Source organism: Scardinius erythrophthalmus, assembly GCF_964197995.2.
Source record: "Scardinius erythrophthalmus genome assembly, chromosome: 5".
NCBI classification, from domain to species: domain Eukaryota; kingdom Metazoa; phylum Chordata; class Actinopteri; order Cypriniformes; family Leuciscidae; genus Scardinius; species Scardinius erythrophthalmus.
Genome location: NC_138225.1, coordinates 37103009 through 37118376, shown reverse-complemented (window position 1 = coordinate 37118376; position 15368 = coordinate 37103009). Strand labels below are relative to the sequence as shown.

At 37.6% G+C, this 15368-nt stretch overlaps 2 protein-coding genes across 2 annotated transcripts; one reads left to right on the top strand and one right to left on the bottom strand.

The window, feature by feature from the left end:
• Positions 1-2: 2 nt before the first annotated feature.
• LOC308691688 (3-oxoacyl-[acyl-carrier-protein] reductase FabG) lies at positions 3-3394 on the top strand. Its single transcript, XM_081367181.1, has 8 exons — positions 3-310; positions 455-625; positions 737-915; positions 1523-1616; positions 1750-1819; positions 2900-2936; positions 3021-3084; positions 3177-3394. Exons 1-8 carry the CDS (start codon positions 287-289, stop codon positions 3333-3335), a joined length of 798 nt encoding a protein of 265 aa, XP_081223307.1. The 5' UTR covers positions 3-286; the 3' UTR covers positions 3336-3394.
• Positions 3388-6113, bottom strand: zbtb26 (zinc finger and BTB domain containing 26). The gene is made up of 2 exons (XM_081367180.1): positions 6015-6113; positions 3388-5594 (listed from the first exon to the last, which is right to left on the bottom strand). Exon 2 carries the CDS (start codon positions 5586-5588, stop codon positions 4344-4346), a length of 1245 nt encoding a protein of 414 aa, XP_081223306.1. The 5' UTR covers positions 5589-5594; positions 6015-6113; the 3' UTR covers positions 3388-4343.
• Positions 6114-15368: the final 9255 nt, after the last annotated feature.

Genomic DNA, 15368 nt, shown 5'->3' with positions numbered 1-15368 from the left:
ATATAGGTAAACATGCTAGTTCATCCAATAAATTACGTTAATTCCGCATCAGTTAGACTTATATAAAAATTACTGTAACAATAAAACTGAAAAATTCAATTAAGATTTGATTGACTTCATCGAAAAGTAAAGTAATGGACTGAACTGTTAAAATGCTCTTGTAGGTACACGATGATGACGTAACTAGTTCACTACTAGACAAGAGCACGTGAGCCGAGCGAGAGGAGAAATAAAGTTGATCCAGTCAGAGTGAGAGAGAGGAGCTGTGAAAATCATTCGAATCTAAATGGCAACTCCAGGTGCATTTAAAGTAGGTCGAGTATACTTTATAAACACTCACATAACTTCAATATTACTAATTGAAATCCAAAAACTGTCGTTCACATCTAACGTTAGTTGCTTCTGAATTGTACTACGTTGCACACTAAACTGTCACCTTGATTTGGCGTTTTAGGTTTGCTCTTTAAACGACAAAGTCACACTGATAACTGGCGCAAGTTCAGGAATAGGAGCTGGCACAGCAGTGCTGTTTGCCAAACTGGGTGCCCGGCTGGCGCTGAATGGACGCGATGTAGAAAATCTCACTAAAGTCGCAAAAGAGTGCGAAGCTTGTGGAGCAGTTAAGGTAAATCACACTGAAACATGTCAAATGCAATCAAAATCATTTTAATATGCTATTATTATTTACAAATAAATACTCATCTATGTCCCTTTGGCCCCTGTCAAACGTCTTTAGCCCTTATTGGTGCCAGGAGACTTGACAGATGAGGATACTGTGAAGAGGACAGTTGAAGAGGTCATTGCTCACTTTGGGAAGCTGGATGTCCTGATCAACAGTGCAGGAATACTCGCCATGGGCAGTATAGAGACAACAGATATGGCCCAGTATGACAAGGTCATGTCTGTTAATGTCAGGTAAAACTTGTCATATGTGTGAGTTACATCTGTCATCTGTGCATGGGATTTAGTAGATCTGGGGTTTTCAATCATTTAGATGTCACAGACCCTAAAATATGGCCATCCTCATGTGAGGGACCTCCAAACAAAAATTTAAAAGGCATATATAGAGAGAGAGAGAGAGAGAGTATCCTGTATGAAGACCCAATTTATACTGTAAAATATTATAAATATGTTTTATAATAATGGGAAATATTTAGTGTATATTAAGTTACATTTTGACATGTTTTACTCAGTACTATACGATTATAATATATAATATTATAATATATTATTTATTTATCTTAATTTTTTGTTATATTTTTAATGTTTTAATTATGTTTATTTTACTCATTTATTTATTTAATCTATTTTTTATTATGATTATTTAATTGAATTTCTTTCTCTTTTTTTTTTTACACAGTTTTTGTCTAAACCTTTCCCCGGACCCTCAGCCTCTGCAACGGGTTTATTTAAAGATTTATAGATTTATTTAACCCCTGCAATAAAATAATCTAAAGATGTGGATCTTTGACTTTATATAAGGACAAGAAGACACAAAGTCAAACATTTTCTTTTCTTTCAGATCAGTATATCATCTCACTCATCTCTGCGTGCCACATCTTATCAAAACTAAAGGCTCAATTGTGAATGTGTCCAGTGTGAATGGGCAGCGATCAGTGAGTTTGATCAGTTTATACATCAGTATCAAATGAGCCATAAACCATAGAAATACAAAATATTTGCTCATTGTTTTATTCATGTAGGCTCTAGTTGATATGCTTGCTTACACATTTTTTCTGTCTGTTATAGTTTCCTGGTGTACTTGCCTACTGTATGTCCAAATCAGCCATCGACCAGTTCACACGCTGTGTTGCTCTTGGTGAGGTGACATCTCAAGAATCATCAATGTTATTTACAGAAAACCGGGGCTATTTGCCGCATGGGGAAGTTGTCACAAGGTCTATTTCTCAGTAACTACAGTTTCGAGTTAATAGGCTTGTTTCCTTTGTCTTTAAATACATTTCAGGTTATGTTCTATTTATACATATATAATTTACAATATTTGTTGACCAAAACAATGGTTTGGTATTGTTGCATATTACCTTTTACATTTTTGCTGTTTAATTTGCTTTGAATTGCTTGGTTTCATTATTTTTTTAGTGTTTTAATTTAGCTAATAGGCTGTTTAATAGCATATTCCGTTGTGACATGACCTGCTATTGGAGAATTAAAGGGTTAATTCACCCTTAAATGAAAATTCTGTCATTAATTACTCACCCTCATGTTGTTCCATGTAGTAAAGACTTTTGTTCATCTTCAGAACACAAATGAAGATATTTTTAATAAAATCTGAGCGATGGACCTATGAGGTTCATTCTCATGTGTCACGCAGCTCGTTTGAGCTTCCGCTAGAACCAATGAGGTTTGTTGTCACGCGTCAACCAGGTTTGGTTGAGCTTCTGTTTATGTTCGCATATCAATGTTTTATGTGAACAAAAGCATAAATTCAATCTGTTCATAAAGCGATTAAGTCTCTTCAGAAAATTTGGACTAAACCGCTCAATTCACATGGATTAGTTTTATCCCTTTATGAACTTTAAGTGACAAAGTGATAGTTGCGTGAACTGTCAATGGAGGGATAGAAATAGCTCAGATTTTATTTCAAATATTATTTGTGTTTCGAAGATGAACGAAAAGGTGAGTAATTGATGACAGTTTTCATTTTTGAGCGAACAAACTCTTTAATGGTTGAAATGATAAATATATTTTTGTAGCCAATTTTATGTGCGTTCATAGAAATAGATTTTGAATAAAAACCTGCTCTGAGAAATATACTGGAACAAACAAACAGTGTGACAACTAGCCCTGGTCTCTTCTACTACTAGTTTGTAATTAATCCAAAGGGCTTGGGTATTACTTCTGTACAAATAAGTGTTTTCTCACCTTATGTTAATTGTAGAGTTAGCATCGAAGCAAGTACGAGTCAACTCAGTAGGGTAAGTTTCTTTCTGCTGTTTTTTTATGTGCCATACAATTGCTACATTGAATACAAAATGACTTGAAATGCTTTGTCTTTACAGCCCAGGAGTAATTATAACAGAAGTTCACAAGCGTGCAGGACTGGATGAGGACCAGTATGCTCAGGTCAAATGCTTTATCTAATGCGAGAGTGTTTATTTCACTGTAATATACGTTTCCAATTAATCACACGTCATGTGTTTTTTGCTTTGCTGCAGTTCCTTGAGAAAACCAAGGTGACCCATGCTCTCGGCAGACCAGGGGAAGTAGAGGAAGTAGCTCATGCTATCGCCTTCCTGGCATCTGATGCAGCAACATTTATAACAGGTGTAAATCTTCCTGTGGACGGAGGTCGACATGCAATGTGTCCACGTTAACACTCTGCCACCATGATAGAGCTGCCATAAAAGTAAAGAAATAAACATAATTGGACCCGATTTGAATGTTGGAATCCTTAATGTATTATACAAACTGTCCACATTTATTTGTATATAGCACACATGACAAACATTAACAAAAGCAAGTGCACATTTCATGCAGTATCTGCAGTTATTTATTAACGAGTCACAGCGATTCTCTCCAAATTCTGGCATGTTTACACGGATGGAAGTATGAAAACATTCATTATAGACCAAGAGTTGCACATAGTGTTGAAATACAGCTGTCTGCAAATGAGGAAGTGATACGTTAGCATTCAAAACTGAAATACAGTCAGATCAGATGTACCGAATCAATATATTTTAATCTTTACAAAAGATATGACACAGTCAAATGATGCCACAGCAGCATTCAAAATCAGTTTAATACGTTTAATCTCCCTTGACCTGCAGTTTGCAAAAAAAGACATTAAACCTGATTTTGACTGCACATGTACCTACCAACCAGCAGATGTTAATGACTTACAGTAGTGGTTCTCAACTTAATTATGTTATTTTTTTTACTCAAAGGCCCCCCTTTGTCCAAGATCAGCGGTGTCCAATCTTGCTCCTGGAGGGACAATGTCCTGCAGAGTTTAGCTCCAACTGCTCAGAAGTTTATAGTATGCCTAAGACCTTGATTAGCTCTTTCAGGTGTGTTCAGTCGGGGTTGGAGTCCTCCAGGAGCAGATTTGGACACCCCTGTCCAAGACAATATTTGAAGTCTATCCTAAATAGGCTGTTATGTACCTCTGGCACATCTGTTGTAATGAATTTGGCCAAGTTGCTTTCAGCTCAAACATATTTTAAGCCTTGCCTTGCAAAACCAGGCATTTAAGACTTACCGGGGCCCTCTTGGATGTTTGCCGAGGCTCCCTACTAGACCGGCCCCCTGCTTGAGAACCACTGATTTACAGAATTGTGTCTGCAAGACAAAGTCATGTCTGTGTAACTTATATTGATATGAATTTATAATCCTTCAAGCAAACTGCCTTCGTTGGCATTGTCAAAACTGTTTTTTCCATGGATCTGCTTCAGGTGTTTACGGAGAACTGGTTTATGCGCAAACACCATGTCACAATAATTACAACGGTGTGGTTTGTCCCCACTGTGAAGGTTCAGGTGGTCTAGCAGCGAGCACTTCTGGGTAAAAGTCTTTCCACATATCTTACATTGGAAGGGTTTGATGCCGGCATGGACGCGCATGTGCCGGTGCAGGTTTCCTTTCTGGGTAAATGTCTTTCCACACAAGAGGCACATAAACAGCTTGTGCATCTTCAGATGGTTGGCGTAGTTCTCCAGTTGACGGAACACGCGTGCACATTTCGGGCACTGGTGGTACCACTGCATTCCTTTATCGGAATTCCTTGAGCATCCCCAAAGATTCCCCTTCCCCGAGCCACTGGTTCCAGGTGGGGACAGCGAACATTCAGCTGCAGGGTTGACGGTGAGCTCGGCAGGCCGGGTTTCCACTGTGGAGTTTATCAGGGAATGTTGTGGCTCAGGTGAGCGCAGTTTCGGAGAGCGACTTGAGCGACTCTGGAAGTTCTCAGACATCCGCTCATCTATTGATTCCACCTTAACAATGCTAATGGGACTGTCCTCATCTCTATTGTTGCTCTGAGAGTTTCTAAACACAGGTGGAGACTTGGGCTGTATGATTACATCATCATCATCATCATCATCTTCTTCTTCAATGAAGTTGTCTTCTCCATCATTGTCTACCTCATCCTCTTCATCACATACCGTCTCCACAGCCGGTGGGCCACGCTGTGCGTTATAGTCCGAGGGCTGTCGAGATGATGCACGCTCGTCTTTAACCTCGTGTGGTTTTATGAATTTATTTAGAGCTTCGGTGCACTGTTCTACAATATGACCCATCTGTAGGAAACTAGCAACGGTTAAGTAGTGTACTAATTCCAGCTCCGGGAACTCAAGAGTCCCAGTGTAACAAGACAAAAGAAGCCTCTGTCCAACCTCTGCATCCTGCTGTGTAGATATTTGTACTTCATGTGAGTCCTGAAGGACAAACTGGTCTCTAAGGAAAGGGGAGCCAGCAGCAAATACCACTTTGTGTCCAGGCACTTCCAATTCATTGATGCGGATCACTACATCACAGAAACGTCTGTCTCGACGAAGAGCATCCATCTTTTGAAGCATGGAGTCCCCAAACGTGGGAAAGTTGAATTGCAGTATCACCCCGTCCTGAGCCATGGTATACTATTAGAAAAATGTACAATTTAGTAGACATAATAAATTTAAATCTTATAACCCTGCTGTAAAATCCATCACTACTGGTCACCATCTTAAGGTATGTTTATGCTGGATTTTTCAGCAGGGCACCACATACTTTGTGTCTACCTGTATTACTATGTTTCCAAACGCACGTGTTTAGTTAAAACATTTATAAGGCACATAATGTCATGATATTTAAATGTATATGCTGGTCTATATTTTCTGATAGCACAAACGTTTTAAGTTGACACGAGGATATTAGTGTGGTTAGTACAGGCCTGGAAATTGTGCAGAGCTAAACCAGAAACTGGATGGACGACAGTAAAGAATGGAGGAAAACTAACGATGAAGACACATCGTCACAGGAATGAGGTAAATATAATTGTTTATTTAAAATATGAATACCTGAGGCAATTGTTTTTTTTTATTTTCTCTCTGGGTGTTTTGTTGTCCTGGAGATGAGCACACAGCGCCTGTGTGTTTAGTGTTTTGCTTGAGACGGAAAAGGATGTGTGCAATAAGACAGCCGAGCTTCCCGATTGGTCGGGAAAATTTAAAGGGCCAGGACACAAATACAGGTGGCTCATTGTGAAAACAACCCTTACATTTATAGCGGCAGTTTTAGGATTATTGACTTTTCTTAACAGCATAATAAATATTTATTTACTGTTAGGCCGTTTATCAAAAAAGTTTATTCATCCAACAACAGTTAAAATACTTCAAATAGTTTACAGTGAACATCGAAACTTAAAGAACTAATAACATTCCAGCCTTACTTTATCTGACGTTTAAAGACGGTTTATTAGTATTATTATTATTACTACTACTACAACTAGTAGTAGTAGTAGTAGTAGTAGTAGAAGTGGTATTTCTATAGTTCCAAGAAAGGCTTTCAAGGTTGCATAATTGTGACAGAGTCCACTTTTCCATTTTTGCAGTTTTTTGTGAAACCACGTCCATGATGATTTTGATGATGAGGAAGATTATGATTTCTAGAGGGCAATTGACTTCCATAGTATTTATTTCCCTGCTATGGAAGTCAATGAGTGCCGTCAACTGTTTGGTCACCAACATTCTTTCAAATATCTTCTGTTGTGTTCAACAGAAGAAAGAAACTCATACAGCTTTGGAACAACTTGAGGGTGAGTAAATGATGACTCATTTTCATTTTTGGGTGAACTATCCCTTTAACCCCTTTAACTGTCACCCCCATTTTGGGGCATAGACGTGAAAATGCACTAAACAACTTAAACAGCTGTAATTCATGAATGCTTTGGGATACAGATATAAGGTTGGTCTCTTTTGAAAGAAGACATTGTTAATAAAAATATTAATCTTTCTACAAGTTATTAAAGTTTTAGTTTATTGCTATGAAAATTTGCTGTAATATTTGTTTTATTCTATTAAATATATATATTAATAAATATATGTTTCCGCCTAAAAATGCTAAAAAGTAAAAGCCACAAGTCTAAATGAGTTGTGTTTCAATTTTCAACTTGATATTTTTAAAAAAAGAGGTTTCTGTGAGACTTTTAGTTGGCATACCACAAATGGCCACTAGGAGACACCCTTGTTCATAGTTGCTTGAACTGACATCCGACACCACAGCACAAACACAAAGAGAGAGAGAGATTTTTTTCTTTTTTCTTTTACCTTTTTCCAAACTTTTCACAAACATTTTCACTTTTCTATACAAATTGCAACTGAAACATGACTAGTAAACAGTGAAAGAAAAGAATAATGAAATACAAAACTGGAAAAATAAATATCAAACTATTTCCAATTTTTCAACTATTTACAACTATATAAACATTTTCACAATTTCTGAACACTACAATCTATTTACAGCATGGCAGTAATTGAAGCAATCTCGTGTTGTTTGAAAACACAAGTAGGATGCACATCCCTGGCAGAACACAAGTGTTTTCCGATGGCACACTCGGCATCTTCGCCTGGGGTCATCGCTTTTATCAGTTGGAGGCATCCAGTCTGCAAGCTCCATAACCAAATCTTCACTGAATTCCCGCTGTGTTTTTGCTCTTTGGTTATGAGCAGCAGAGCCAACTGCTGGTGCAGGATGAAGGCATTTACCACTGCGATGTCAATGAAGTGGTAGAAAATCGAGCGGTACCACTTCCTGGTCTTTCGGAGTACTTTGTAATACCCGACAAGGGCATCAGAGAGATCAACTCCTCCCATGTACCTGTGTGGAAAATAATAGAATATATTTCAAATCTACATGCAAATGTGATCATGTAAATAAAATATGAACTCATTTGTACAATTGTTGTACACAACACCACTGAATATATTCAACTCACTTGCTATAGTCATGCACTGCAGTAAGTATAGGTACAGTGAGTTCTGTCCATCCTCCAGCTCTCGTCTTCACCCTCCTCCGTACGGTGTGATCTCCATCTGCTGAATGGAAGGAGGATCACATGACCCCTCCTTGGTGTCCTTCCATTCAACAAAGAGGAGCCTGTTGTCACGAATCCACTGCATACTCCCACGGGGAGCATTTCTGTTTGCAGTAGTCTGTGGGAAGCCCACCCGGTTGCTCCGAATGGTCCCGCCCTTCTGGAGGAGGTCTCTGAAAAGTGATGGGCTGGTGTAGAAATTGTCTACAGCTTGTGGCCAGTTCCCAGCATCTTCTCATCCACCAGCGCCATCACGGATTCCTAACTCAGCCCCTTACTTTGTCCATTTTGTCCTTCGGGGGATTTGCCCTCATAAAATAAATAAAAAAATCCCACATGTATCCATGGGCTGAATCAGCTAAAACGAAAAGCTTGTACCCCCACTTCGTTGGCTTCTCTTTTTGGTACTGCCTCAGACCACTCCTCGCTTTGGATGCCACCATCCTCTCATCTACAGCGATATGTTGATGAAGGTGAAAAAAGGTCTTGCAGGCATCTCTTATCTCCTGGTATACTCGCTTCAATTTACCCAGGCGATCATAGGCCGGAGTCCCCTTCATTTTCACATTCTCAGCATCCATCTTAGGATCGCTGAGATGCAGTGCTCCTGAAATGGCCTGACATTTCTTGCCAGACATGACAGTGGCAGGAAAGCCAAACTTGTACAGTCTGGACCCGCTCCAGTAATTTGACATTTGTGGTACTTTTACCAGACCCATGTAGATGATGACAGGTAATAGAATAGATCCTTCAGGGGACATGTCCTGCCATGGCTTCCTGGTTGTGTCTTGGTGCTCAGCTGCATAAGCATTTGAGTTCAGAATTATGGTCTGACACACCGTAGAAGAAAAGAACTGCTGAAACTTTTCCAGAGCAATGTTAAAAGCTGAGGGCCAGGAGTTCGAGCTGGTCTAAACACAACCTCAGGTGGTGGGATGTCGGGTTCATCTGAGCTGTGCCATCTTGCCTCAGTGATACCTGAAGAAACAGCAGGTTGAGTACATCTCCCTCTTCCTCTGCTTCTCCTTCTCCCTTCTTCACTAAACCCACTGAAAGTAGATGTAGTAGCTGATGCAGATGAGGTTGAAGATTCAGGCAAGTCCTCACCATCATCATCTGAATTCCTATTGCAACAATATAGTACAAACTGAATATAGTATAAAACTTACACAACAATATGGTACAAACTGAATATAGTAAAAAAAATAGTATGGTACATGCAACTATTGTACAAACTGAATAAAGCATAAAACTAACAGTACATGCTTCCATAATTCAATTATATATACACATCTAAATTGTATACTTATCATAAAATTATATGTTCACGGCATATTTACACATAACCCAGTAAAATTAGTAAAGCTTGTGTAATAGAATAGAAAAAAATATATCACACTCTGTTCTAGGGTTAAATCGGACATTTCCTCTGGCAAAAGCACGTCTGGTTCATGATCACTTGAATGAAGATTTGGCTCATCATTGTTTGATGGATGATTTTGCTCATCATCACTCGACATAGAAACCCCCTCAACAACTTCTAGCAGTGTAAAACACTTTTTAGGCCTCGGTGGATCCATCTTGTGAGTGTGGCAGTGGAGAACGAGAGTGCAGTTCCCTGGCTCCTGCTCTCCGCTCTGCACGTGTATAAAAGTTCAGCAGCATTTCCAAACAGGACGGTTGACTTGGATTGGTTTGCAATTAGACCTAAATAAAGTTTCTATTGGATAACATTTGTGCTTTCAATGAGGTGATTTGCAAGCTGATATGCTGAAAGCAAAGGCTCTAATATGGAGCGAAATATGTGCCATAATTTAACAAACAAATCCAGCATTTTGCAAACAAACTCAATCTACTTCGCAAAGGAAAACTCGACTCGCAAACAAACTCGATCCGCTTTGCAAAGGAAATCTCGACTCGCAAACAAAAAGAAACCAATGTGCAAGCACAAAGGTCACAAATGCGTCCAGGCAGATTTTCTCACAAATGCGTCCAGGCAGATTTTCTCACAAATGCGTGCAGGCAGATTTTCTCACAAATGTGTCCAGGCAGATTTTCTCACAAATGCTTCCAGGCAGATTTTCTCACAAATGTGTGCAGGCAGATTTTCTCACAAATGCAGTTAAGCAACTTCCTCTTCTAAAACAGTAGATGGCGCTAAACTATAGGCTAATTTAGCGCTAGTCTCCCGGGAGAAGCACTGATTTGAAACTTGCCTTTGCCTACAGCTGAGGAAAATGACCGGTGAACGGGTGTGTTTCTGTCTTATTTGATCTATAATTAACCTTTTTTAGGTTTTCTCTTGCCAAACGTTTATTGCATATCTAGACAGAAATCCACATTAGCACTTAGTAGCACTTCACTCTCTAGGATCGGGGAATCTATAAGCTGAAAGCTCTGCCATCTTGTTGCTTTTTGTCATTTTTTTCTGCATCGGACTCAAGCGAAATTACTAAATTAGTGATTATGTCTACACTTGAATGAATCTATTTCTTTCGTTCTCCATAAATTAATGAGAACATTTAATTTAATTGAAAGGAGGCTCCCACTTATTTATTTATTTAGCCTTGTTGGAATTCAGTCAGCTTAACAATTAATGTAATAAAATAATTAATGCAAAAAAAAAAAAAAAAAAAAACAATATACAATTGTTTCTTATCTTGCCTGTGACGTAGCCTATGCAGTGCCCAAATTATTATTTTGGACACACAAATGAAACCCGCCGCTCAATTAAATGAAATGTTCTCATTCATTTATGGAGAACGAAAGAAATAGATTCGTTCAAGTGTAGACATAATCACTAATTTATGGTGCTAATGTGGATTTCTGTCTAGATATGCAATAAACGTTTGGCAAGAGAAAACCTCAAAAAGGTTAATTATAGATCAAATAAGACTGAAACACACCCGTTCACCGGTCATTTTCCTCAGCTGTAGGCAAATGCAAGTTTCAAATCAGTGCTTCTCCTGGGAGACTAGCGCTAAATTAGCCTATAGTTTAGCGCCATCTACTGTTTTAGAGGAGGAAGTTGCTCAACTGCATTTGTGAGAAAATCTGCCTGGACGCATTTGTGAGAAAATCTGCCAGGACGCATTTGTGAGAAAATCTGCCTGGACGCATTTGTGAGAAAATCTGCCAGGACGCATTTGTGAGAAAATCTGCCTGGACGCATTTGTGAGAAAATCTGCCTGGACGCATTTGTGACCTTTGTGCTTGCACATTGCTTTCTGTTTGTTTGCGAGTCGAGTTTTCCTTTGCGAAGTAGATTGAGTTTGTTTGCGAGTCGAGTTTTCCTTTGCAAAGTAGATTGAGTTTGTTTGCAAAATGCTGGATTTGTTTGTTAAATTATGGCACATATTTCGCTCCATACTCTGACAGCTCTGTTTGGCTACTGAGACTGTCTTGCCTCGCTGTTATTGAACATAACATTGTGAAGGTGGGCTGTTGCTGGTCAGAAGACTACCAATATAGCAATTAGTATATTATAGCAAATCCACACACACAAAAAAATGTTTTATTACAAAATGAACATTATTCACATTATTCATTATTCAAATGAACATATACTAATTATTATAACTATATACTAACATTATAATTCTCATTCAAACATGAACTATGAAAATGTAGATGGATTTTCTCTATTTTTATAATATTATTTTATACATTTCAATTGACAAATACTAGAATATATGTTTTATTATGATTTTTTAGCATAAAAACAGAAGTTTCAATGATTAAAAGTGGGTGCATCGAACTCCTGTTATGATGCAGATTTTTTTAGGTGCACTCTTGTCATTAATACATCGATTACTCTGCCTACATAATTTGTAACAAAAAAAGTGGAAAAATATCTATTTAGGAGTCTTAGACCTTTCCAACGATATATAGTTTGTCATGATTAGATTAGGATTTAATAGTAATATAGTGAAGTAAACTTTAACAAACCAAGCTGTGTTCTATTTACCACAAGGTGGCAGTGATATAAAGAGGAAGTGCGTTCACTCAAGTTATAATCAGTTATAACATCTCGATGGCTATGTTAATTAAATTAGACATTTACAGTTAGCTACAGCAGTATTTCAGACGGTTATGGTCTCCTGTGGAGGGGAAGATGGCTATTGACATAAAAACTGTTTTTGAGAGATTTCTATTGAATGGAAGGATTATGATATTGAAAACACTGTAGCAGCTGAAAACAAGCCCTCTTTATTTGGCAAAGGCAGTGCTACGCGGTTTTAGACAGTTTTTTGTTTTTAAGTTGTGGCCTAAATAAAAGAAAGATAGGTTTTACAAGAATAGGCCTGCTATTTCAGTCTTTCAAAAGGTCACGTATAATTAGTTTTTTACAATCGCTATGACAATTTTTTCAATACTTTTAACAAATTTCCTAAACTCTTAACACACCAACACACCTAAAACACACAATTGGCAAAACGGTTAATTTCATGCTCAAAATCACACATTGTAAACTAAACTCCAAAACTAATTTTCAAAATACAATAATACACTAACAGAATACACAAGGTCTAACAAAACACTGCAAACATGTTTCAAAATCAAATCATTATTCAAAACACTAACACATGTTCTCTTCCAACAGGAACATTTAGTCAATCATAACACAATGACAAAAAAAAAACAAAAACCTCTATCATCTGCTGAAATTACAGAAACTGCATTATTTTATGTGTCAGGTCTGCCCTTATACAATAGACAGTATATTGTATTGATCATAGATTGTGTTTTGCACTGCAGTATTTTTTTTTTTTTTTGGAAGTCTCTATTTTTTTGTTTTGTTTGTAATGTAAATGCATGCATTTTTTTTTTTTTTTTTTGCTGCAGAAATCAAGTACAACAAAATAAATGACCCTTCTTAGAGTAGCCTTCTGTAGTCTTCTGCATTTGTCCACATGTTCTCATCCACATCACACCTGATATCTTCCCTGGCAAGGCATCTTGGGAAGAATCTTTTACAGTAACATGCCTTATTCACCCCTGGCAGTGTTCAGCTGTGATGTCTCGGTATACAGCATCTTTTGCATACAGGAGTGACATTTGGTCCTGTGGACTATGGTCAAAAACCTTTCATCTCCAGGCTGAGAAAACTCCTCAGTGGGGTTGAGGAAAGGGAAGTAAGGGGCAAGGAAAATAAACATCATCCTCTGATGGGCATCAAACCAGGCTGTGACTAGACGGGAATGGTGGAATGCCACATTGGCATATTTGCATACAGTTTTTTACAATCGCTATGACAGTTTTTTCATACATTTAACAAGTTTCCTAAACTCTTAACACACCAACACACCTAAAACACACAATTGGCAAAACGGTTAATTTCATGCTCAAAATCACATATTGTAAATTAAACTCCAAAACTAATTTTCAAAATACAATACAGTTTTTTACGATCGCTATGACAATTTTTTCAATACTTTTAACAAATTTCCTAAACTCTTAACACACCAACACACCTAAAACACACAATTGGCAAAACGGTTAATTTCATGCTCAAAATCACACATTGTAAACTAAACTCCAAAACTAATTTTCAAAATACAATAATACACTAACACAATACACAATGTCTAACAAAACACTGCAAACATGTTTCAAAATCAAATAATTATTCAAAACACTAACACATGTTCTCTTCCAACAGGAACATTTAGTCAATCATAACACAATGACAAAAAAACACTATCATCTGCTGAAATTACAGAAACTGCATTATTTTACATGTGTCAGATCTGCCCTTATACAACAGACAGTATATTGTATTGATCATAGATTGTGTTTTGCACTGCAGTTTTTTTTTAAGTCTCTCTACATTTTTGTTTTGTTTGTAATGTAAATGCATGCATTTTGTTGTTGTTGTTGTTGTTGTTGTTTTTTGCAGCAGAAATTCAATACAACAAAATAAATGACCCTTCTTAGAGTAGCTTTATAGAATGGTTTATGAAAAAAGAAGACAGAGACAGAATTGCTGCAGTAACGGCTATTTGCAACAGGACATTTCTGCAAGATAACAAAAATATGCAATATAGCTGCCATTTACAGTATTACTGTATGTGAAAATACAAAATATACAAACAGAAAAGGCCATCTTCTAATCTGCCCGGTCTTCTGCATTTGTCCACGTTCTCATCCACATCACACCTGATATCTTCCCTGGCAAGGCATCTTGGGAAGAATCTTTTACAGTAACATGCCTTATCCACCCCTGGCAGTGTTCAGCTGTGATGTCTTGGTATACAGCATCTTTTGCATACAGGAGTGACATTTGGTCCTGTGGACTATGGTCAAAAACCTTTCATCTCCAGGCTGAGAAAACTCCTCAATGGGGTTGAGGAAAGGGAAGTAAGGGGCAAGGAAAATGGACATCATCCTCTGATGGGCGTCAAACCAGGCTGTGACTAGACGGGACAATGCCACATTGTCCCATATTTGCATAACTTCAATCAGCTGTTTCTCACTAGCAATGGAATAATGTGAAAATACAAAATATACAAACAGAAAAAGAAAGAGAAAAAAAAGAGTCATCTTCTAATTATTTGCATAATTCAATCAGCTGTTTCTCAGTAAGAATAGAATAAAATACAGGGGATATATTTGTGTTTCAATTCACAAAAACAGCTGTTTACCTTGACTTTAGCCTGTAAGGTTAGGTTTAGAACATGGTGTTATCTGTTCTGACATACAGGGTTAAAGCATTGGTAAATTTGGCAGTAAAAATCCATTGTTTTGTTCTTGTTTGAGCTTGTTTGTAAAAAAAGTTCAAGCATTTTAAATTTGTGTTAATTGTATGCATTTTGTGTTAAAGCAACAAGAAATGTGTTAATAGTATAGCTTACACAGACGGATGTAGTGCTAACTGTGTTAAGAGTTTTGGAAAATTGTTAAAAGTATTGAAAAATCTGTCATAGCAATCGTAAAAAACTGTAATAACGTGTTACTTGCCGTTTCTACCCTAAATATTCATAAAAATTAGCCTAGCCTACTTGCAATTGTGTTTAGTGAAAATTGGTTTAAAGTAAATCCTAAACCGTTTTCCCCTCAGTGTATAGCTTGTAATGTCATTTGCTACAGTAATAATGCTGTGGTTCACAATTGTAAGGCAGAAAAGAAAATCAGAAATGTCTTTTTAAGTTTCTCAGGGATAACAGACACCAAACAAGAGTCAGAATACACTTTGGCTGTTCAGTCTTAAGTTTATTGTAAGTGCTTCATTGTATGTATCAGTATGTTTCCCCATCTGCACAATGGTTTATACAGGATAATACGCAGGGTGCAAGATGCTCACCTTTCACACACCTTTATTTGTCAGATGTGCACTCTA

Coding starts and splice junctions, on each gene's coding strand:
- LOC308691688 (XM_081367181.1), top strand. CDS start 287: ATGGCAACTCCAGGTGCATTTAAA. Junction 916..1,522: donor GTCATGTCTGTTAATGTCAG/GTAAAACTTGTC, acceptor CTTTTCTTTCAG/ATCAGTATATCATCTCACTC. Junction 1,617..1,749: donor GTGTGAATGGGCAGCGATCA/GTGAGTTTGATC, acceptor TGTCTGTTATAG/TTTCCTGGTGTACTTGCCTA.
- zbtb26 (XM_081367180.1), bottom strand. CDS start 5,588: ATGGCTCAGGACGGGGTGATACTGCAATTCAACTTTCCCACGTTTGGG.